Source organism: Rhinolophus ferrumequinum, chromosome 22 (assembly GCF_004115265.2).
Source record: "Rhinolophus ferrumequinum isolate MPI-CBG mRhiFer1 chromosome 22, mRhiFer1_v1.p, whole genome shotgun sequence".
NCBI lineage: Eukaryota > Metazoa > Chordata > Mammalia > Chiroptera > Rhinolophidae > Rhinolophus > Rhinolophus ferrumequinum.
The window spans coordinates 41,588,583-41,614,235 of record NC_046305.1 but is presented as its reverse complement, the minus strand read 5'-3'; the positions used below and the strand labels follow the sequence as shown (position 1 = coordinate 41,614,235).

Genomic DNA, 25,653 nt, shown 5'->3' with positions numbered 1-25,653 from the left:
ACGCCTTGGTAAGTGGACCCATGTATTTTTCCTGTTGGGGTAATAAAGACCTCTGGTTTAACGTGTATAACCCATCCTGAATGATAGCATCCTACTTTTTCAGTGTTGCCTCTGACTGGCACTTCACTTGTGCCTTTCAAAAGTTATTTTGGCTCTCTGAGGTCAGCTTTTTCTGGATGGTGTGGTATGACCATTGTGTCCACTCCTGCATCTCTTTTACCATGAAGCAGGTGCCCTGGTCGAATGCTATGTTAAGCAGGATTCTTTGCCTGTGTATCAGGCATTCCATAAACCCCAATACAGCAATACTGGCTGAGGATCTGTGGGTGGAAAAGAAAAACCTGTACCCAGAATAGCTATCTATCACTGTGAAAGTGAACCACCGGTCCCTCCAGGAAGGGACCCAATGTAGTCAACTTGTCACAAAGTAGCCAGTTGTTCTCCTTGAGTAATAGTGTGATTTTGGGGCTCAGCATTGGGGTCTGAGTTGCTGACAGGTTGGATGTTTAGGCATCAGTAGCTAGATCAGCCCTGGAAAGTTGGAGTCCTGCTTTTGGACCCATATTTAACTTCCATCTGTGACACTGTGGCGACTCCATTTATGTACCTGTATTGGTTTCTTAGGGCTGTCTTAACAAAGGACCACAAATTCGGTTGTTTAAATCACAGTTCTAGATGCTACAAGTCTGAGATCAAGGTGACAGCAAAGGGCTGTTCCTTCTGAGGGCTGTGCAGGAAAATCTGTTCCATGCTTCTTCCCTAGCTTTTGGTGGCTTGCTGGCAATCTCTGGTATTCCTTGGCTTCTGCTGCATCACCCTGGTCTCTGTTTTTATCTTCACATGGCATTCTCTATGTGTATCTCTGTCTTCACATGGCGTCTGCTTATAAGGACACCAGTCATATTGACATAGGGGCCAACCTGCTCCAGTGATGTCATCCTAACTAATTACATCCACAACCACCCTATTTCCAAATAAGGTCACATTTTGCGGTATTAGGGGTTAGGACTTCAACATACGAATTTTGGGGGGATAAACTACAACCCATAAAATGTCCATCATGCTGGTCTATGGTGGCTGGTAATGACAACTGCATGAGTCATTTTGTCTACTTGATTGTTTAGTGCCTCTTCCATGGTGGATTCAAGATGTGATACAAAAATTTTCACACTTCATGCCCACTCATATTCACCCATGACGCTACCCCAGACCTTGTCTTTGATCTTCCAGTCCTTTTCCTTACGGTCCCCCACCAGAATGCCAGGCCATTGACACCAGCCCAAGAATCTCTCTATATGTTCTTAGTTCAGTCTGCTTCTCCTTATATGCAAAGCAGATGACCAGGGATAATGCTTCCAACTTCACCCATCAGGAAGATTTTCCCTCTCTGCTGTTTTTCAAAGCCTCTCAAGAATGTGACTATAATGCAGCCACCATATAACTTTGGTTTGCACCCACATACTAAGCTGACTTATCCATAAATCAAAGTCAGCTTTACCCTTCCTCGTCCTTCAGCTGGTCGTGGTATTAGTGCAGCTGTGGTGGGTGACATGGGGGTCTGGGCTACCTGGTCCTGCAGCTTACAAGTGCCCCAATTGCACTTATGGAGCTCCATCTACAATGTACCATTTCCATCTTGCAATAGATGCTGCTCTGTCTGTCTGAACCAAACCAGCCCATAACAGGCAGTTCTGGACACATGATTACTTGGTATCCTATGGTTAAATGTTCTATTTCCACCGAGGCCCAGTATCACACTAGTAGTTCTTATAATGTGTATAATTCTCTGCTGCAGAGTCCCAGGGACTGTATTGTGATTTTTTTTTTCCACTGGCGCTTGCAATAAGTACTGAACAGAAATTTACTTCGCACAGCTCTGGAGCCTAACGGTCCAAGATCAAGGTATCAACAGGTTTGGTTTATTCTGAGGCCTCTCTCCTTGGCTAGTAGATGTCCACCTTCTTGCTATGTCCTCACATGGCCCTTCCTCTGCACACACAGGCCCCTGGTGTCTCTTTGTCTCCGAATTTCTTCCTAGAAGGACACCAATCAGGTTGGATTACCATTCACCCTAACAAATTCATTTTTAACTTAATTGCCTCTTCAAAGAACCTCTTTCAAAATAGTCACATTCTGAGGTGTTGGGGGTTTAGGACTTCAACATATAAATTTTGGGGAGGGCACAATTCAGCCCATAAAAACATGTAAGAGATTCATTAGGGGAAATATCTGAGAAAGATAAAAGGGAGGGAGTAGGAGAAGGTGGGAGAATCTGCAAACTGTGATACAGGTCTGAGGCCTATGAAGGAGGGAAAAGAAAAGGTTAAGTAGACGGTGTCTCAGACTGTAGCACAGTTCTAAGAAAGTGTGAGCTAGGCTGACGATCGTCCTCAAACCAAAGCTGCCCATTAGAGGAGTCCCAATCATTGTAGCAATGAAGTTGCAATATACTTAGTCACAGGCCAGGATTGGCCAATTATTATTTCTTGAGGGGCTTGCAAGAGTCAAAGCTAGTTAAACTTTCCAACATCCTTGGCTAAAAAGCTTTGCTTATTTTAAAATATTCTTACAAAATGATTGAAGTAAAAAAATCATATACAAGGTGAAGCAGCCAAATCTAAAATGTTTTAATGTAAATAACAAATTGTAGCTGCTAAAGACTAATGGACAGTTGGATTTGGGGGACACAATATTTAGGAAGAGCAAAGGGACCAAGATTAGACTGATCTGCAATCACTTATGAAATTCTCCACGTAAGTCTATTTTCTGCCATTTGCCCAGGAGTGTCTGAAAAATGTGACCATATGTGACATTTGCTAACAAATTTGAATATTTCCAATATTTATTGGAATATTAACTTTACCAAACTATTTCATTTACTTCCATTGGAATTGTGAGGCTTCTAATCTATAGACAGGAAACTATCACATTTTATTGTAATACAGTTTAGACCTCTGTGTTTCATCTGTAAAATAATTACAGCAGCTTTCAGTTAGGGGATTATTTTCCTTTTTCTGGCAAAAAAATGTACAAAAAGCACCAAAATATCTGAAAGTTCTCATTCTGTGGGTGTAGAACTTTCATTAATGTCCAAATGATCTGTATTTCTTCAGGAACAAACAGTTTTTATCTCTCAGTACTTCATCTAAAAAGGCTGTGACCAACAAACTTCTTTTTAAACCCACAAGGAAGTTAAAAAAAAAAATACTAGTTTTAAATTTTAAGAGGAGCAATTTGAAATACTGAATTTTCTACTTACTCTTAATTCTCCAAGTGACACATATATTAATCCCAATGTGGCTAGTATGTTCATAACAATCAAGAAATACTTTATTTACTCAACAATTATTTCTACAGCATCTACTATATGCCAGTTTCTAGGCTGAATAAAACACAGCACTGGTCTTCAAAGAACTCACATTTCAATTACTTTCGTTTTAAAAAAATTATTTATTTTTATTGTGGCAAAATAGAAAACAAACCATTTTACCATTTTTAAGCATACAGTTCAGTGGTATTACATATATTCACACTGTTGTGCAACCATCACCACAATCCATCTCCAGAACTTTTTCCTCATCCTATACTGAGATTTTGTACCCATTACACAATAATTCCCCAATCCCCTCTTCCTCTGCCCCAGGCAATCACTATTCTACTTTTTGTCTCTGTGAATCTGACTATTCTGGGTACCTCATAAAAGTATAATCATACAATACTTGTCATTCTGTGTCTGGCTTATTTCACTTAGCATAATGCCTTCACGCTTCATCCAAGTTGTAGCATGTTATCAGAATTTCATTCCTTTTTAAGGCTGAATAATATTCTACTGTATGTACATATGTACCACACTTTCAATTTTTGGGTTTATAATTGATGACTGAATATGGGTTTATATTCAATTATTTTTTAAAATAGCTAATCTCTCGTTTTATTTCTTTCAAAGAGATAGATACCACAAGGCTTTTAGAGTTACTTTTTTTTACAGTAGTGTCTATAGTAGCTGCCCAGATGCCAGTTCCCTGCTTTTGCTGCCATTACCCAAAGGACCAGGTTCTGTCTTTTAATGGTTATAGTCTTAGGAACAATTCCTGATCCTTTTCTTCTGTATTTCTCTTTATGAGTCATCAGTTATACACAGTTATACACACTTTCAGGTGTCTTTTTTAAAAAGTAATAATTTCTAGTTTACGTACAGTCAGAAATATTTATATGTTAGGCAATTACAAGTACATAAAGAATTCAGTTTGGGGTCAGTTCTTACCGGTTTCTTTATTCAGGTAGAGTCTCCACTCTACCCTGGCTATTCTGCCACTGTTTATTTTGCTCCAGGACCCATATGCCTAACTCTCCAACATGGTTATATACCTTTCGTAGTGTCTGAATCTAGCGGAGGTGGGGGGGGGGGATGCTGGTAAAATTACCTTCACCATGCAGAAACCTGAGGACTTTCCGACAGACTAAAACCCACCAACTTTTCTCAACAGCCACGGTAGGGGAAGGAGGAAGCAAATGGGCTCGCTCACGGCGGCCACTCAAGACTCCCTGTGGGGCACCCCATCACCGCCCAAGGCTAGTTCTGGAGCCCTCCACACAGCACCTCGCAGGAGACTGCACCCCAGCCGGAAAACCGGTGAATCCCGCGAAAGGCTGGGCGGCGGGAGACCGTGGAGAAAATGGAGCCAACGTGCTCTGGCGGGGATTACAGAAGCCGGCGAAGGGACCTGTCACATCAGGGTTCACACTGCCCAACCGTCCGTATAAATTTTCAGTCGCCAATCTTGGGGCGGGCTCACACCTTCTCTAAAATGAGAACTCTCACCGCACAACTTTGATTCCCAGCGCCTATAGCAACCACCTGCAATTTAAAGCGGAAGAATGACCCCTGTCCCGCCCTCCCTTGACCAACCGAAGCCGGGAGGGGAAGCCCGTTGGCCCAATCACCTTGGCTAGAATTACGACCAACCAATAGGAGGCAGGCACAGGAGGGCGGGCTGAAGAGGTCGAGGGCGCACGCGCAGTTGGGAGCAGGGTCTCGGTTCTGTGGCGGTGCGGGTGAGTAGGGTTCCAGTACACTCGTGTTACCTCTCAAAATCCCCGCGTAGCCGCTGCCGCCTTTTCCTGCCCTCGCCATGTTCCTCACCCGGTCTGAGTACGACAGGTATGTGCGGTGGGGGGAAATGGAGTTGGGGTTATGGGTGGGCTGGCCCGGGGCCCAGCTTCGGCCTGGGTTCTGCCGTGTCATGGGGCTCCCCAGGTACCCGAGTCTGGCCCGGCCTGGGGCTCTCTTGCCTTCCGAGCCGCCCGCTGTGATTCCCCAAACTAGACTCGCGCCAATCGGCCACACTTGTCCTACCGCTGAGTCACTGCTGGGTCCTAAATCGGTGCGGAAGCGAGAAGCTCCACTTCGTGCTTCGGGAAGAAGACTGAGGGGCAGGGACTGCGACCTTTAACCGGGAGAAGGCCGGGGCTTACCCCCTTTCCAGCTCATCTTTTCGTACCGCCTTTTTAAAAAATGTAAACGTGCTGCCTGGAAGAAAAAGCAACTAGAGAGTGTTTAATGTGTTTGATCATTTCAGCAACCTTCTCTTTCTGGAACTTCGTTTTCCATTTCTTAGTCGTGAGAATAGTGTGACAACCTTTCCTTTGATTGAGATGTACTAGTAGGGCGTGCTAGGATGTCTAGTTTCAGCAAAAGCGCGAAGGCACTCTCAGCTATGCCCAGATATAGTGTCTGGAGTCTGATTTTATAGGAACTGGCATTTAGAATGGTTCCCAAAAGTTTTCTCATCATGCTGATTCCACTATAGACCGAGGCTTTTTTTTTTTTAATGTTTTAAAGAGTTTAAAGTAAGTCAATTTAAAGCGTGTTCAAAGTCAGATGTTTTTGAAATCAAGGTTGTGAGGTTGTATTTACTTAAAAAGACTTTCAGAGCTTAGAAATGTTAATATTAAATTGTAGATATTTATACTGGAGACGTTTTAACTTTCAGTTTCTGTTTTGATCAGTTAAGTTATTAAGTTTCTGTGGGTTTTTTTTTTTATATATATATATATATATATATAAGCCAGGAAAGGTAGATGTTTTCTTTGTATTAGGTGGCGTGAGAAGCTTCATTTCTTGTCAGGTATAGTTTGACCCCGTCAAAAGTTTTTATCCCCTGGAACTACCACTTTTTTTTTTTCTTTTATCCTTTTACTGACTCATAGAAGATGTATGTGAAGTTTTAAAACTGACATCTTTTCCCACTGTGCTATAAAATGACTGTTAGTCAATATTCAGCTTCTAGAGCACTGAAGAGAATCATCTTTGGGTGATATACTTTGAGTTAGGGTGTGCATGATGGAAATTGTTTCCCTTATCAGAAAGCATTTATTAAGCTTTTGTGATCATTTACTTAACATCCTTATTGCTGCGTTGTGCTATTCATTTTTGTATCTTCCCAAGAATGCCTAAAATACAGCTTTTTTATTCAAAACTAGCTAATGTACTTGAGTGTTTACTGTGTACAAAAACTGTTCAAGTTGCTGGTCATACAGCAGTGAACAAAATCAAGATCCTTGCTCTCATATGGGAGACTGTGTTTTAAAGAGCTATTTACAAAAGTAAGTACAGTATGAATCAGAAATATATTCATGTCAGAGAAATTCACATCAACAATGTTGATGAGAGAGACTATGTTCAATATTAGAGGATCATGGAAAAGTTCACAAAGGAGATGATATTTAAACTTGAGTCTTGAGAAAGCAAGATTTTAATGAATACGGACAGTGAGAGTCAGTATTTGAGGCAGAGCCTATAGGATGAACAGAGCGGCAGTGGGAGAGCACAGTGCGTGTTTGAGAAATTCCCGTCCGTCTGGCACATATAATACATGTGTGGGAATAGTGAGAGATACGGGCAAAACAGGATGGTGCTAGATATTGAATGGTTTTTAATATTAAGTTAAGGAGTTTGGGTAACTGTGTGCCATTAATTTTCATTTTAAGAAGTTGCATAACCATAATTGTGTCTTAGAGAGATTAACTGACTGGATTAGGGGAAAGAGTGAGTCAATACCTGAAGGCTCTTACAACAGGTGAAAGGTAATGAGGGCCCTGAGAAGGGAAGGGAGAGAGTGTTGAGTTACTGTGGAGGAGGAATTGGTAAGAGTGGATGAGACTCATATGGTTGATAGGGGAGAAGATGGGGAGGAAAGAGTCGGATCATTCAGAACTCTCCAGCTTCGGGAACTGGAGATTGGGGGTATTTTAAAATAAAAAAGAAGTAGGAATGGCAGGAGATGGAGATGATTTTGTAAAGATGGCTGGATTTAAAGAGATATTTCAGATTGGAAAATTTTGAGAGTTTGGTGCTAATGGGATATCCAAGTGGAAATGCTCAGATTTAGATTAAAAAGGGAAGAGGTAAAACTGATAATAGAGATTTGGAAGTAAGAGTTGGTACTTGACATAAATGAAATAAACCCTTGGAAAAGGTGAAATTTGAGAAGAGGGCCAAGAGCAGCAGAGTCCCGTATTAGGGAGGATGGAGTAATATGTCCCGAGGATGAAGTTCCTGAATTAGGGTGAAAATACTACATTCACACAGTACTTTGCACTTTACAAAGTTCTTTCATTACTCTATACAATTCAACTAATTGTCTTGTGACAGAGGCAGGGTAGGCTGTTTGGGTTTTTGTTTGTCCATTTGAGGGAATTTTGTTTGTCCATTTGAGGGAATTAAAGCTAGTAAGTAGCGAAACTAGAACTTAATCCCAGCTCTTCTGTCCTCAGACTAAAATTTCTTTTGAAAAAAGTTTTTGATAAAATAAATTAGAAAACACTGTACTATATTATATTATCTTACATGTTATAAAATCCCAGACTCCATAAGCCAAGGATCATAAATAACTATTTTCATTCATTTGTTCAAATATTTAAAAAGTATCCATTGTGTGCTGAAAGCTTTTGTAGCTAAGACTGTGATTGATGCCTCTTCTCCATAGGGATTTACAAGAGACTGGAATAAGGAAAGGTGGGGAGTGTTTTAGAGAGAAAAGCAGTCTGGCATGAAATTGGTGTAAATACATAGTGAGTGAATGAACTACCATGTTTCCCTGAAAATAAGACCTAGCCGGACCATCAGCTCTAATGCGTCTTTTGGAGTAAAAATTAATATAAGACCCGGTCTTATTTTAATATAAGACCAGGTATAATATACAATACAATACAATACAATACTGAGTCTTATATATTATATTATAATATAATTATATATTATATATAATGTATAAGACTCGGTCTTATATTAGTTTTTGCTCCAAAAGACGCATTAGAGCTGATGGTCCAGCTAGGTCTTATTTTCGGGGAAACACGGTAGGTTACGCTTTTAGGAACTACACAAATCTCAGCCTGTTAAGATAAAAATACTAATTCATACAAATATATCTGTATCTGTGACTGACTTTTACTAAAAAGTAAGATATTAACATCAAATGCACATAATGGGAAGAGGATAAGGATAAATGTATTTTCTTGGGAATTGCCTGATAGTTTTGTCACATGAGTTTACCAGAGGAATTCCAGACTGATTCATGATTGAGGCAGAAAGTCACTTGCTCTCATTTTGATCAGTTTGAAGACTTTCTGGCAGTGCGTAAAAGTGTTCTATACATAGGTTCCATTCCTTTGAAAAGCTGTTACTGTATAAAAAAATAGCTACGATTGTGTGGGCAAAGGAGAATAATGACAGCATGCACATCTTGTAGCCTTCCTAGCTACACGTCAAGGAACTTGAGTTTAATGAATCTGTGCTTATTTTTTCTGACAATTGTTAATGCCTCTCTTTTTCTTTTTTTTCTTTTTTAAATTATAGGGGTGTGAATACTTTTTCTCCTGAAGGAAGATTATTTCAAGTGGAATATGCCATTGAGGCTATCAAGGTATAGTATCAAGTGGCATAATTTTTGAAATTTCATGGTAACCTAACACTTTGCTAGAATACCATTCAGAGTAAATGTGTTTTTTTCTATCCCTTTAGAAAATGTTCCTTTACCTCCCTTTAATAAACCACGATTAACCATTTTAATAACAATTTCAATCCCATTCCTAAGATCTATTTTGAAACTTCTTGAACATAGAACTGTTGCATAATTATGTAGGTGGACTTTTCTCAGTGGATTGGGGGGATGTGTTTGTGTTTATAATCTTCTTGGCTATAAAGAGAAGGGTATAGAAGTCCAAAGTTAGCACCTGGGAGATATTTTTAACAAATCATCTGTATTCTTGTAGGTAAAATTGTAAATTTTTACTAGACACTGTTAGGACTGAATAAGAGGTGTGTTCTGTAATCTAGTAACAAAATCGAATAGTTCAAACCAATGTTAAAAAAATTGGTTAGAAAGTAAGCTAAGGTTAGTTATTACCTAGGATCTATCTTTGTTAGGTTATGGATAATCTGAATTCCAGGCATCAGTATTTTTAAGGACTCCCCCAGTGATTCTAGTGTCCAGCAACGGTTGAGAATCACTGATCTAGTCTAACCCTTCACACTGTGCTCAGTCACCTCTATCTACATTCCCAAACTTCCTCTATTTGTATAGTTCTAGTGACAGAATAGTTCTCACTAGATAGCTGCTTCTGTTTTACAACAATTCATAATGGTTGAGAAATTTTTCGTTGTATTGAATCAAAATCTAGCTTCCTGAAGTTTCCTTCAGTTGGCTTTAGTTTTGTCCTTGAACCACACAGGATGTTTAAACCACTTCCATAAGCTAGTTCCTCACATAATTGAAGAGAGCTATTGTGTTTCCTTCTAAACTACCTGTCTAGAAAGTGTATTGGCGGAAATGGTTATATGAGAATCTTGAAAAGGGGAAGGGATTCTGAGCAGTTGAAAATATACAAGTGAAGGTGGAAGCATTGTGATAGATAGTGGAACAGAAGATGATGGGCCAGCTGCAAGTGCCTATTTCTACTTTTGATCATCTTTGCTTTTTATTAAAACCATACATTACTATGAAGTATGGGACTATCACAATTCCAAGCTGTGAGCCTCAGCTAAGACAATAGTTCTGCAAGCCAACAATAATCCTCATTTTGGGGGTTTCTCCTTTAAGTTCCTTACTACTAATAATTTCCACATTGCTTAGAGATAATGAGATGGTATCTAACCTGTAGCGCTAGGTTGGGCTAGGATAGAGATAGTGATGTGGCCCTCAAGGGATGTATGAAAATTCAGGCTCTTGGGCATTTAAACAACCTGATTGTTGCCTTGGCAACTTAGGAATAGCCAATGAGAAAGCAACTTGATAATTGTAAGGCTTTAGTAGTATGAAAGGAGCTGAGTAAAAATGGCTGACAAGTAGTAATTATCACTAGGAAGTACCATATGGGGGGAATGGGTGAGATATAGCCATCAGAGGTAGGGGCAAAAGTGGCTGTAGAGTATGTTTCTTGGGGGGAAAGAGTAGAAATCTGTGGCAGTGTCACAATTATTGTATTAGATTGAGCATCTGGACATTGGTTGCTAGGCTCATACGTTATATTAAAGCAATATTACAAAGAGTCCACTTACAATGGAGAGTTCCCTCTCCTCCCTTCTCCCCTCTCCCCAGTTTCCGCCAAGGAGAGGGTGGGTGGAGTTTAGGCAGAATTGTATTATTGAAATATCTGGGGGTAAATGTAAGTATACAAAAGAAAACTATCTAGATTTTAACATATTTTATAAGCTAGCCTGTCTCACACAGGCTAGCTTATGTATTTTATATGTTAAGTGTGTGATGCATAATGATTCATGGAATTCTTTGGAATCCTTTGTAGCAACAGGCTCCAGGAGTCTGTTGCTCACACTGGTAGCCTTTGCTTTACAGAACTAACTAAAGATAATGGTAACTCAGAGGAGAGAGCACGTGCTCTTGGAAAGGCTTTATGAAGGATGGGGTGGATTTGGATAGGCAGAGGGAAGCTTGTTTTCCAGGGGAGATAGCATGAGCAGAGGTGAAAGTGTAGGGGATGATACGGCATGAGAAAATGGGTTGCACTGTGCCTGAGGGATTTTGTTGGAGAATAATCAGTAATAAAGTTGGAAGAGAAAGTGGGCTTAGGTTTTGAGGGCTCTGGAAGCTTATTTGGATTTCATGTTACAGGCAATATAGGGAGACACTAGTTTATAGTGAAGAAGTATAATGAAAATAGAATTTTGTTAGATCAGTCAGGCTATAACATGAAAGATACATTGGGGGAAAGAAATCAAATAGGGAGACTTAAGTAGGAGGCTGCTGATGTAATAAAAATAACTAACCTTTGTCGCTCATTTATTATGTGCTAGGCACCATTTTAAGCATTTTGTTTACCTTTTGTTGAAGCATGTGTTTACCCTTCTTGATGTAGGTATTATTATTATTCTCCTCATTTTGTAGGTAAAGAAACAGCCATAGAGGGGTGGGTGATGAGGACGGTGGCGCGTGGAGATGGAGAGATGAAACTAAGCTATATTGTGGACTGCTAGTGACCTCGAAAAATGAAGTTAATACTTTTATGTTGGTGGTGTGGTCATCTTAGAGATGATCGTTTTCCAGGAATTTTTAAGACTTTATTGGACTTCCCCCTTAAAGCACAAAATTCTGTGTATCAGTGCTCTTAGCATCGACAGTACTTCTTAAGGTGCTCCTCATTGTCCCTGTGTACTAGCTATGACTGATTAAAGCATCTGCCTTGTGAAGCTATACAGAGATTCCTGGTGAGTGTGTGAGACCTGGTAACCGTAACGTGTTGCTCTTCAGCTTGGTTCCACAGCTATAGGAATCCAGACATCAGAGGGCGTGTGCCTAGCTGTGGAGAAGAGGATTACCTCCCCACTCATGGAGCCGAGCAGCATTGAGAAAATCGTAGAGATTGACGCTCACATAGGTAAGAGCTTCTCCGTAGGATGTGGCTCATTGGTCTTTCATGTTCCCAGGGAGGGCCATTGGATGGACTTCGCCTGCTTAGCCGTCGCGTTCCAGGCAGTCGGCCAGGGTGACCGCAGAGGAGTGGGAAGCAGTTGTAGGACTCACTCCCAGAAGTTCCTTTCTCCCTCAAATTTACACTTGGCAAATATGACAGGTTGTTGAAACCTGTAAAGGTTGAATCATAGGCCAGCTCCCGATGATGGCTGCTGGGTCTTTACTGATGCATAACACCTGCCCTGGTAGGAGGCCACCAAGCGCAGGGGATTCTGGTGAAGCAGAAGATGGAAGATCTTCAGAGGGACTAAGGCTCAGAGCATAAGAGTAACAGACTTTGACCAGTCTATTCAGTCCTCTTCCTCTGTTTTCAGATACATCTTTTTACTCCTGGTCTCCTGCTATTTCCCACCCCACCTCCTTTTTTCATCTTTGTTACAATTCCCTTGCCTTAGCTTCTGGCATCGTTGTAGTGAATAGTTCTGCTTATTTATAGCATGGCACTTTACTTGGCTATCCAAATTTTCTTTATCTATCTAGTCACCAAATTAATGAAACATTGGTAAAATAATCAACTGTTTGAGGGCATCAGAACCAAATGCTGTGGTGACTCTGGGAGCTTAACATTTCCCCTTTCATAGATACAGAAACTGGGATTTTGTCTTTTAAGATTAGAACATTGTATCTACTTTATCTGAAGTCACCTATCTTATAGAGGTAGGTCAGTGTCACTTCTTTCAACGAATTGAGAGCCTACTATGTGCCAGACATTCTGCTAGTCACCAGGGATGCAGAGAGGAATGAGACATAGTCCTTATCTTCTAAGAGCATACAGTCTAATCGTGGAAGTGGACGTGTAAATAAGTAAATGCAATTAAGTGATGTAAGTATTAAGAACGGCTGTAGTACGGTATGTGCTCAGTAGGGGTACAAAGTTGGCAATATTAGCTTTGCTTGGGGTCAGTGGTAGTGGGGCTTTCAGAAAAGGATTCCATAAAGGTGATGCTTGAGCTGAGTTGAATTGTAAAAGATGAGGAAGTATTTACCAAGGGAATGAATGGCTGGGTATAGCAGGGGAGAGCATTCTAGTCAGAGAGAATAGCAAAATCTTGGTAGTGTAAAATATAAAATACCGGCACAAGTAGTTTGGTGTGACTGACAGATGGACTGCGGCAAGGAATGACTCAGGAATCAGACAGTCCTGTTTACCACGCTAAAGAGCTTGAACTTGATCCTTTTGTACACAGGAAACGTTTTAAACATTGAGGTAATGTGATCGGGGTAGGATTTTAGAAAGACGATTTTGGTAAGAGTGTTGAAGGTAGAGTAAAGTGGCCTGAGACTGGAGGCAGGGAGACCAGGTAAGGAATTTTTTAAAAATCTGAACAAAGAGATGATGCAGGCTTTAACGGAGAACGGAGAGGTAAAGACTAATGCCTGGCAGGTTCATCAGACAGAGGCTGGTAGAATTGGGGATCCGATTGCTTGTGAGGGCAAAGGAAGAAGATGGCGTCTAGAAGGGAAATAACTTGATTTGAGTCTGTGGTATATCCAAGTAGATACATTACGGGAGTCATTTGGCTTTATAGGTTTGAAACATGGTAGTGAGATCCAGGCTGGAGATTTAGATTTGAGTCATGGCATATAAAGTAACAGCCATAACCTCGACATCTTGGAACATCAGGCAAACTTCCCTCTAATATAACTAGTTGGTTTGTGTTTGGTCAGGGAGGTAAAAAGGCTTTTGATTTTATCCTAAGGTCTTCCATCGTAGCTCACCGTGAGATGGTTATTTTTTCCTTATTTTTCCTGTTGAATGTTGGTATTTGCTTAGTTTGAAAGTATCATGGTCTACAAAGAGTGCTAAAGGGATGCTTAAGAATGTAATACATGGAAATTCATATTTGATTAGCTGTCCTTCTCTGTCTTAATAGCTGGACTTCTGTGTCATTGTGGATGGTTTTTTATTTGTTTGTAATATAATCATACTTTGTGTTCAGTGCAGATAATTTCCCATCTCAGCTCTTGGGTATATTGCTATGGGATTGCTGAATGGTGGCCATGGTTCCACTCCAGAATTTCTGTGTTTCCTGAGTGGATGAAAGAGTTCTACAAGGATTTGGCCACTGGGTCACTGTTGCTTTTACATTGCAGGTTGTGCCATGAGTGGGCTAATTGCTGATGCTAAGACTTTAATTGATAAAGCCAGAGTGGAGACACAGGTAAAATAAAATTAGCATCATCTCTCCTTTTTACCATGATGCTTGAATTCCTTGTGATGTTATAGCTGCCTGGGCTGCACTACAGGTATCTGCGTTAATATCAGATGTCGCTCTTAGGAGTGATTTGGGTAGAATCCCTAGTTACAACTTTCTGAGGCTTGGAATCTAGCCATACAAACATTGCAGCATTAAGGAAGCCCTGGTAAATAGCGCTGACAGTCTCTTGCTTTTTGATTTGCCTTATATAAACAAGCATTGTGCTGCATTCTGTTCCCTAATTGACTTTCTATGGGAGCACCATAGCGGGTGGTAAACACAGCTAAAGGACATTTTCCTCCCAGCTGCCTTTGCTGCTGGGCTTGCAAATAACAGCTCTCCTGTGGTGAGTAATGATATATACCAAGTGACAAATACTGGTTAGGAATACTGATTTTCTTTTTTATTTTTATAACTGAGCACCTGCTGCCTGGAGAATAGACTAGTAAGAAAAAAATATGTGATGGGTAAAAAATTTTGCACACATTTGCAAATTTACTGCCAGTACTCATGTAAAAATAAGTCATTTAATTTAAACATCAATAGAATGATTCTAAGAGAGGATCTTTGAGGGAAAGTGGCACTCAGCGATTTGCATTCATTTTTTGAAAAAAACTAAACTTGGTTCCGTGAGGGGTTAACTGTTTTTCAAGGGAGTAATCCTCCAGTCCATCATTGTTTAGAGTCCTTTTGATAAAAGTTTATTTCCAGAGCTATTTCTCTTCCTCTCATGTAGTCCCAAGCATTCGCGTTTAGTGTTAAGGAAAATACACTGGAGCTTAAACCTCCAGTTTCCAAGCACAGTTCACGGGTGTGTGTGTAGTGAGATGGTGGGCGGCTTTAGTGTCCTTCATATTTGGAAGGTAGACCATGCTTTGCTCTTCTAGAACCACTGGTTCACCTACAATGAGACGATGACAGTGGAGAGTGTGACCCAGGCTGTGTCCAATCTGGCCCTACAATTTGGAGAAGAAGATGCAGACCCAGGTGCTATGGTGAGTGGGAAGCTGTGTCAGGTTTTCTTGCTGTTCTGTGGGCCTTAGGAATCTGTCCTCTGAACATGGCTTTCCTAGCCCCGCTCGCCCCCCTGTTTCATAGCCATTACCTTAATACGTCTTGTTTTTTTATTTTAGTCTCGTCCCTTTGGAGTAGCACTGTTATTTGGAGGAGTTGATGAGAAAGGACCTCAGCTGTAAGAACTATTTTGCCATTTTTTCCTGCCTCTTTTTTGGGAGAATTATTTTAATTTGGGATGGGGACTGGTAGTTGAAATCAACTGAGATTGTATTGTAGAGTTGTAAAAAGAAAAGGGCTTCTTACTGTAAATTTCAGTGATTCTATGCTGTTTATACAAAGAGATTTGGGGATTCTCTGAAGAACTCCCTTATTGGAACCAATGCTACTTCTGGAAAGAACTAGAAGTAACTTTGTTACTGTAGTCAGGATATGTTTTAGAGCTTTGCTTTGGAATTTGGTTTGATTTCTGTCCTCAACTACTGTGTATAGGCATACACAAGTGCCATATTTATGTATACTATACTATAACTACAACTATAACTATACTTGTCTTCTAAATTCCTGAAGAAGCGATTAGTTTTCTTAAACACTTTTTAAAAGATCTGATTTCTCCAGGCATAGAACAGCTTTGGAATCTGTGCCTTAGTATTTCAGTGGAGTTTCCTGGCTGCAGGCCAAGCATTTATATTTTTTAGTGAGCCGTTTGTTACAAAAAATGCCACCATTTTTACACATTTTAATCCTCTTCTGGGGTTTTTTGCAGGTTTCATATGGACCCATCTGGGACCTTTGTACAGTGTGATGCTCGAGCAATTGGCTCTGCTTCAGAGGGTGCTCAGAGCTCCTTGCAAGAAGTTTACCACAAGGTAATTAAGCATTCTCAAAAGTTTTATGCTGTTATTATTTTGAATAAAGGTGTAACAGACCTACAATAAAATATACACATCTTCAGAGTTTGGTGCTGTGGGCTTTGACAGTTGTACATCCCCTTGTAACCACTACTAAAAACAGGATATAGAACACTTCCATCACCCCCTGAAAAAGCACCAGTCCGTCTTTCTTCTTCCCACGCAATCACATTTACCACTACAGATGAGTTTTGTCTGTTCTTGTACTTTCTTAAATGAAATAACACAGTTTGTATTTTTCCAGCCTTTTTTTGTTCAGCATACTGTTTTTGAGATCCATTCCTGTTTTTGCACCAATAGTTTACTGCTGAGTGTTATACCATGGTATAGATGCACCACAATTTGTTTATCCTTTATAATTCTACTTAACAGTAAAGATTTATACTTACTAATCTGGCTTTTGAAACAAGTGGGCATTTGGCACTTTTTATCTGTGGGCTGGGAAGAGTTGATTTTGGATGACTTGTGGTTGAAGGCTGCCATATGCATCATTTGGGTGGTTCATATAGGGATGCCTGCCTACATCAACCCCTAACAGTATTGATTTTACACGTGGAGAAAAATGAGGTATAAAACGGCGTAAAAAGATTTGCTAAACCATTGGGTTACCTTCGTAGATCATTTGGTAGTGATTATTCATAGGATATCACCACTATTATCTTGCTTCTAAATTAAAAGAAGATAACTAAAGAATCATAGACCTTCCCCTCCTTCAAAGGTCACTTACCATATGAAAGTTGGTGAGTTTGTTCTGATTCTTAATAAGACTTTTTTTCCCTCTGAATAAATGTATTCTACTTATTTACCATTTACTTGAATTCTGGAGATACTTGTAATGTACTATACTTATTAAGATATTTAATAATATTTGCTAAATCATTTCTTCAGGGAGATACAGGGGAAATCTTTGAAGGAAGGAGGAATTATATATAATTAATGGCTACTCTTCTTACTCTCTATGTTTCAAGTCTATGACACTGAAAGAAGCCATCAAGTCTTCACTCATCATCCTCAAACAAGTAATGGAGGAGAAGCTGAATGCAACTAACATAGAGGTATTTTTCTGTTTTACTGTTTTTTTTTCAGATATAGCTCCCATTGCTGAAGATTGAATAGATAAGATAATCACATTTTTGTATGCTCAGTTTTTAAGTTACTGATAGCCTCTGAATAACCCACTTAGTGAAGTGGTAGTGGCAGAAGCCAGATTTCCATAGTTAAAGAGTGAAACGGAGGTGATGATGTGGACAAAACAAGAGTATGCTGCTTTCTCAAAATGTTAATGACAGCAGAAGGCAGCGTTAAAGAAAAGTTTTGTCTTTCGGGATAGGAAAGACTTAAAAATACTTTTATAGACTGAAAAGAAACTACTGTGTTTCCCCGGAAATAAGACCTAGTCAGACAGTCAACTCTAATGCGTCTTTTGGAGCAAAAATTAACGTAAGACCCAGTCTTATTTTACTATAACATAAGACTGGATCTTATATAATAGAAAATATAAGACTGAGTTTTATATTAATTTTTGCTCCAAAAGACGCATTAGAGCTGATTGTCCGGCTAGGTCTTATTTTCGGGAAAACACGGTAGTGGATAGAAAAATGTTGAAAGAAATACAGTAGAGGTTAGATATTGATGGAAAAGCTCTAGAAGAGGGAAGGCATGGTACTAATGAAGGAATTGGTTTTGAAAAGTAGAACTCATTTAGCATTATATTGAATACCCATAGTATGCCAGGTGCTATGCTAGATGCCAGGGATACAGACACAGAAAATTCAATTCCCATCCAAGTTGTATACTGTATAGTGTAGAGAACATACAGATAATACAGCTTGGGGTGATACTTCTATAACAGCAATAAGAATGGATTGTCACAGAACATATAACTTATATTGGGGCATTAGGAAAGCCTACTGGAAGAGGTGATATCTGGAGAAAGGAAGAGAAGGGTATTCCAGGAAGAGGGAACAGCCACATGCAGAGGCTCAAAGATGTAAAATAACATTGTGCATAAAAGGAACTTTGGGGGTTTTGTCTGAATGCTGGAGTGTAAGATGCATGTAAGACAGGGAGATAGTAGGAGATGACACTGGGGAAGCGTGGACCGGGTTCCGAATGCCCTTACGTAGGATGCTAAGAGTATATAGGAGAAAAGGAGGTAATGATGAGTAAAGATAAGGTGGCTTTGGAGGTGAGTGGGGAGAGAGGGTCTGTATTTCTCTGGTGATTGTTAGATCACCTGCTGAGGGTGTGTGAATGCAATAGTGAAAGTAAGAGAATGGGAAATATTTGGAAAATTCCGATGGATAGGGAAAAGGGAAGACGGACAAGGCTGAGTAAAAGGATTGCTGGGCCACATTAAAATACGAGCTGAGGCTGGAATCACAAAACAAATTGTAAAAAGTCAGGATCGTGATTACCCTTGGAGGCATAGTACGTGTGTATGTAGATTATATTTCAATTAATTTTTTTTAAGGCAACTGAGGCTGTAATCACAAATCAGTAATTAAACCAGTCATCACTTCCCAGCATATTTGTCAGCTGTATGCAGCATAGACTGAGAAAATGTATGTTTGGGTTGATCCCTGGTGGAGGATTGACTCGTTGGTTACGGGCAGAAGAATGGAGAGTACTGGAGGGTGGTTTTGGTGATTGTCTCACCAGCGGAGCCAGGTTCCATAGGCTGCAGTGGAAGGGCCAAAATCAGATTCCGCAACAACAGGCTGACCTAAGGAAGGTCTGAGGCGAGTTGGAGAGAGGATTGGGGGTGGGGTGGAGGGTGGTCAGTTGGTTTGCTCCTTGAGCAGTAATGGGGAGCAGGGAGTTTGGAATGGAAATGGAAAAACTTACTTCTTAAATAAGTTGTGTTTTTCCCCTTCTTAGCAATCTAAAAATACTTCCCTTGCCAATCTGAAACCATGAGATACAACACATGCAGTGATAGCCCCGTCTGACTCTTAGGAGGGATTTTTGTCAGTTCCTTTGATACTGGATGAGATAGGGGCTTGGCATTGCTGCCACGAGCTCCTTGTTACCTCACTGGTAATTCAAGTGTAGCTCTTGATTTCACTGTGAAGGTTTTTAAGGCCTGCTTGGTTCATCTGAAACGGCAAAGATAGGCTCTTTCAATTTCACTGCATCTGCAGTGCTGCTTTGAAAAGAGGGGTATCTCATCCATGCTCTACCACCAGCTGCATTAATACCCGACTAGTTTTTCTGCGCATTCAAAAAGGGCACTTCACTTGTCCAAGACTGTTTTAGTCACCAATGCTCTACCTCATGGTTTCCAAACCTGACTGTTCATCAGTCCTTGGAAATGAGGCGTGGCATCTGTATTTTTGAAATGTCCTTGGATGAGTCTGATGGTCAGCGTCAGCAGATCAGGCATTAGGGAGCCACTGCTATAGAGCCCATCGTCCTCCATCTCTTTCAGGACCCTTCTCCATCATTTGTCCTTTGGATCACCAGCTTCTCCTTTACAGCTGCTTCCCCTCAAAACAGGAAAATTTCCAAGTTGCATCTTTCTTGAGAAAAACAAAAACAAAGCCTGCCTTTGTTAACCCCTCCCTCTACCTAGTGTCTTGTCTTTGTTGGGGTATAATACACATCCTGTAAAATGTACCCATTTTAAATATACAGTTGAGTGAATTTAACCCCTCTGCCCACCACCACAGTCAAGATAATAAAGAACATTTCCATCACCCCAAAAGTTCCCTCCTGTCCCTTTTTAATCACTCTTTCCTACTGATCTGCTTTTTGTTGCTGTCGATTTGTTTTGCACATTCTAGAATTTCATATAAGTGGATCATGCAGCACGTACTCTATTGTGTCTGACTTCTTTCACTCGTCATAGTGATTTGAGATTCATCCATGTTGTGTGTATCAGTAGTAGTCTGTTGCATTTTGTTGCTGAGTGCTCTTCAATTCATCCTGGTTTTTAACCTTCATTGTTAGGTCTCTTACAAACAGAATCTATATTTATTGTCTTCACTGCCTCACCTCATTTATTCCTCAATTACTACCATTTTTCTGTTCTTATTATTTCTGAGACTGCTCCTTGCTAAGATAACTCCTGTTTGTCAGGGTTCGTGGTCACTGTTTAGACCTGTTATTTGAACTTTCTGAAGCAGGCACCTCAAATTTTTTGACAATTGTAAAACTAAATTTATCTTTTCCTGAAAACCATTTTCTTTTTTTTTCTTTAATTTTATTGGGTAACTGTGTTTTTTCCAGGAGCCATCAGCTCCATGTCGTTGTCCTTCAATCTAGTTGTGGAGGGCGCAGCTCAGCTCCAAGTCCAGTTGCCATTTTCAATCTAGTTGCAGGGGGCGCAGCCCACCATCCCCTGTGGAAATTGAACCCTCAGCTCAGTGGCAACTCAGCTCAAGTCGTTGTCTTCAATCTAGTTGTGGAGGACGCAGCTCACTGGCCCATGGGGGAATCGAACCGGCAACCTTGTTGTTCAGAGCTCACGCTCTAACCAACTGAGCTAACGGGCCGCCCCCTGAAAACCATTTTCTCTTCCTATATTTCTAATTCTAGTTGATGACATAACCAGTGAACCTGTCAGTCACAGTAGAACCCTGGAAGAGTTCACTTTCCCTTCACTAAATTGTGTCTTTGCCTCCTTATAGATAACTCGTATCAGTGCCTCCTCTTCATCTCTACTTCCAGTACCTTCTTTTGTTCAGGTCCTCATTTCCTTCTGCCTCTAGCCTTGCCTTCCTCCATTTCATTCCATTTCTCCCAATCGTGCTACTGAAGTAGATTTTCTGAATTTCCTATCTAATCTTGATTGTTCACTTAAAAATTTCTTTTCTGGCTCCTGTCACAAGATAAAGTCCAACCTTCTTGTCATGGCATGATAATTCACTACTTCTTAAGTCAGTCTTAATCAGTTAGGCACCTTGCTAACAAGCATTCTCCATGCAATTATTTCTTTTAATCCTTACAACAACCCTGTGAGATAGGTATTCCTATCTCCATATTACAGAGGAGAAAACAGGCTTCGAGAGGGTAGGACCCTGTCCAAAATAACAGAACTGGTAAATAGTAGAGTCAAGATTTGAACCCAGGTCTGATTGTTGGCTCCTGTCTCTCTATGAGCTCTGACCTCCTGCTCTCTCCATTTCATCTCATCCCACATGCAGCCTCTGCTCCAGCCATTCACAATGACTTAGTTTTATAAATAAATCATCTTGTTCCATGCTTTTATGCATATACACAGTCTGCCCTTTTGCTCCTCAACTGACCCATTCTTGCCATGCTTTAAAAGACACCACTCAAAAATTGCTTCTCCTCAAAGCCTTCCTGGACTCCCCCTAGATTACTTCTTGTGCCTGCACGCTATTGTAACACTTACCTGAGTGCATTGGGTGTCTGACACTGGTTGTGAATGAGAGGCTTTCTTCATCTTTGGAGCCCTAGTGCCGGGTACAACTGTAATCAGTGCCCAGGTGCTTAATCATTAATTATTGATTGAATCAATGAAAGAAAATATCTTTTACCTGCTTCCCAGAGGTTTATCAAAAGTAAAGTAAGATACACAGAAGTATCTTTCATACTCATTATGTAAATAGACTTAGCATTATGCAAATACAAGGAGTTATTTTTACTCATCTAATGATGAGTACCTTCCAGAAGGCAACACTTGGTTTCAAGTCCTGTTAGTGTTGATTTGCAGCCTAGTTCTATAGGACTGTTGTAGTCAAGACTTTGCGCAGTTTCTGGTTTTTAGCCCCTATAATGGTTTGGGAGGAGAACCTGTGAGCCATGATTGATCTGACCAAAAAATTCTGTAGGCCCTCACTCTTCTCTGGTTTATTGACCTTATATGTCTCCCCTCATGTCCTTAAGAGAAGCAGAAATACCATTTACGTATTTTAATTTCGTTGGAATAGAACTCATGGTCTGTATGGACATGAGTGAATTGTTTAACATGTATTTTGTTAATATATTTGGATTCTTCTGACATTTCATGTAATTGGATAGATCTTTTGGGAGAATCTAGTGGAGACTGAAGGCTTTGAGGGAATGTTTTTTTTAAGCCTGTTCCCAGACTAGATCTTCAGGTGTTTTAAGATACAGTCTTTTCTAAATTTCACCTGTTGATGAGGCAGAGAATAATAGACACATGTAACTGGATTATGCAAATTCTGGAAGTTTTCAAATTACCGTATTTTGCCATGTATAAGGTGCACTTTGTTGCCCAAATTTGTGAGGGAAAAATGAGGATGTGCATTATACATGGGTAGTACTAATTCTGTATTTATATAAATGTTTTTAATTCTTTTATTTATGCTTATGAGTTATGTAACTCTAGAAATCAATAACGATATCTGTATAATACCCTGGAATACGATAATCGTTTTGTTGAACTTAGGACGAATGTGCAACAATGAAGAGTTCTTGGCCTTCTATGATGCGTAAATATCATAAATTTGTTACTCGTACATAAAATTTCTTGTATCTTTTACCTGTTCTTGTGTTTTGTAATTATTTGTTACATAAAATTTCTTGTACCATAATGTATTAAAAAATAAATGCTAAATTTCCATTATAATACAAAAACTACCTAAATGTAAACAAATAAAAATTTGAATTAAAAAATTAAAACGAAAGATTTTTCCCCCTGAAAGTTTGGACCAAAAACGTGGGTGCCCATTATGCACGGGAGCGCATTCAGTATACGTGGCAAAATATGGTATATTAAATATCAATAATGAAGACTATTCAAAAAGCCCTAGTATGTTTAATTTTAAAGTGAAGGAAAAAAAAGACAATATGAGGCAATGACATTTAAAACAAATTAAACACAAAAGCTTTTTAGGCAAATGTGAAGTGGCACCTGTTCCTCAGTATTGCCCCAAACGTGAGACTGTCGTCAGCAGAGATGATAGAAAACTTGGTAGTTTTACTTAAAGTTGGAACTAACCAGCTTCTGACCCTAGTCTTTTACTGCTTAAATAAAAACATGGACCGCTGGTTATTACTAATAACTTCAGTCACAACTGATTTCCTGTCACTGGTCATGGAATCTTTTTAGTCTTTTTAAAAAACAAAACAGATTTTTGTTAAGTTGCCATATGAACAAATTAGAGAAAATACTACCAAACAAAAATAGTTAACAATTATGCGGTGTTTATTATAATGTTCCAGGCACTGTTCAAAAGCATTTTACGTATATTAACACATTTAATCGTCAGAGCTACTCTTGAGTTGGGTGTTACCATTATCCCCATTTTATTGATGGAAATTAAGACACAGTGGCCATTAACCTGAGGTCACGTACACAAGCTCGACTTGCCAAGTGTGCAAATATGCTTATAATATATTTCTAAAGGAAATAATTTGCTGCTGCTTTTGTGATCCCTGTTGAAGTAACTTCAAAAAGTAACGGTGACGGCAGGCATTTGGTTAACTATGATGTGGTGGGTTAACCTCAAAATAGAAAATTTGGTCAATGAGAATTTTTATTTTGGAGTCAGAGCTATGTTGGGAACCTGCTGCCGGAAAGGATTTCCCTGGGACAGCAGATCCCTTAGTTCTAGTGAAGAGCTGCGTCATCAGCACAGCTTCTCCTGCCCATGCTGGGGCTCGCAGCGGGCTAATCGAGCCCAGCTTATTCACCCTTCTCTGTTTTCCTTCCAGCTAGCCACTGTGCAGCCTGGCCGGAATTTCCACATGTTCACAAAGGAAGAACTTGAAGAGGTTATCAAGGACATTTAAAGAAGTGTGATCCTCAGAGCTTCTGTGGGACAATTTCAGTTCTCCTAATTGCCCTTTACTTTTATTTCCAGCTCCTATTCCTTGGAAAATCTCCATTATATGTGCATTTTTTTATGATGTCTGTACATAAAGACAGTTCTGAAATAAAGAAAAATTTAAAATATTTGTTAATAGACTATTCTAATGCAGTCTTTTATTCACAATGCTTCTGTTAGAGGGCAAAAGGGCTGGAATAGTTGTATTCATATCCCTACCCTCTCAGAGTATCTATTCTAAAATGGTTTTAGCGGCTTGCTACAACAATCAACTATATCATTACATTAGTCCCTGGGTATTGGCAATGAACTTAAGCTAATCCAGCTCCTCCCAGTGGTTTAAGATATTAATACCACTGTAAACCTATTCCAGACCTATAGTCAGTCTTCAGTAAATAGGCATTTTTCTGCTTTCCTTATATGAAAGAGATACTACTAATTAACCATCAAAAGAACATGATTTGAAGTCCTCCCCAAACACTGATGGCTTGGAGTAAGCTAGCTACAGTGCTATATCAGTGTCTTAACAAACAATTTGGAAAGATATATATATACATATAGATATATATATATATATTTATTATTATTATTTTTAATGAAGTTAAGGACAATAAAAGAATTGAATTCATGATCTTACCTCACTGGCAATCAATTACAAATGAGTAACGGAATGGTATAATTCAGAACTAGTTGACATCACACTTTGGAATGTACTATGAATTCCCTCCATTAGAGCTGCCGTCATGCAGTTGGTTGGGAATGGCCGTATAAAGTAGATACTTTTATCATACTTAGCAGATGAAGAATCTAAGGCTGTTTGTCTATGGACACAGAAAATTAAGCTGTTGGGAAGTGAACTCGGATTTTCTGGTTTCAGATCAACTCTTGATTTTACAATGCCATGTCCCTTGAAGCCTAGACACCTACTGAGTAAATACTCATTGAGATTTGAAATGTACTTACACTATCCACAACATGACTAATCCACATTTGGATAATGGAGAGTTGATTGTATATTCATTAACATTTGTAGGAAATTGTATTCGAAATCAAAATGATTTAAGTAGGCTGAATTCATATTACACTCATACTGTATGTCCAGCAGAAAACAACTGCTGGTCACCAATGTTCTAGGGACTAACTTCTAGTGATTTGAACCCTGTTACTAAATACTGTGTTTCCCCGAAAATAAGACCTAGCCGGACATCAGCTCTAATGCGTCTTTTGGAGCAAAAATTTGTATAAGACCCGGTTTTATATAACCGGGTCTTACAATAAGACTGGGTCTTTTTTTTTTTTTTTTTTTTTTTTTTTTTTTAAGACCGGGTCTTACATTAATTTTTGCTCCAAAAGATGCATTAGAGCTGACTGTCCGGCTAGGTCTCATTTTCAGGGAAACGCCGTATAACATGATGATGATGAGATTAGTTTCTCTCATGTTCACCTATTATCAAATCTTAATAGAAAATGCCATTGAAAAAATACTATCTCAATTTCCACTTATTCAAATTTAACAAGCTTATTGAGTACCTACCTACTATATGCCAAGTAACATACTAGACACTGGGGACAGACTTGTGTAAATAGTAGATACGGTCTGTGCTTCTATGAAGCTTCTGAGGGTGAACTAGACAGTATTCCCTTTAACTCAGCGTAGGTTAATGCGGAAATGGACAAAACATGCTGCTTTAGGGAGAGGTGAGAACTGTGTCTCTGAATTACGTATATTGTGTGGGGAAACCAAATACTAAGTAATAGTTCTTGGCGTATGTCTCTTAGCTTC

At 39.6% G+C, this 25,653-nt stretch overlaps 1 protein-coding gene and 1 non-coding gene across 2 annotated transcripts; one reads left to right on the top strand and one right to left on the bottom strand.

Moving 5' to 3' along the window:
- Window positions 1-5,007: 5,007 nt before the first annotated feature.
- On the top strand, window positions 5,008-24,006 carry PSMA5 (proteasome 20S subunit alpha 5). Its single transcript, XM_033093539.1, has 9 exons — window positions 5,008-5,161; window positions 8,858-8,924; window positions 11,766-11,892; window positions 14,082-14,149; window positions 15,073-15,180; window positions 15,319-15,377; window positions 15,966-16,068; window positions 17,079-17,165; window positions 23,758-24,006. Exons 1-9 carry the CDS (start codon window positions 5,133-5,135, stop codon window positions 23,833-23,835), a joined length of 726 nt encoding a protein of 241 aa, XP_032949430.1. The 5' UTR covers window positions 5,008-5,132; the 3' UTR covers window positions 23,836-24,006.
- Window positions 20,534-20,606, bottom strand: TRNAQ-CUG (transfer RNA glutamine (anticodon CUG)). Its single transcript has one exon. It is a non-coding gene; the product is annotated as a tRNA-Gln (tRNA).
- Window positions 24,007-25,653: the final 1,647 nt, after the last annotated feature.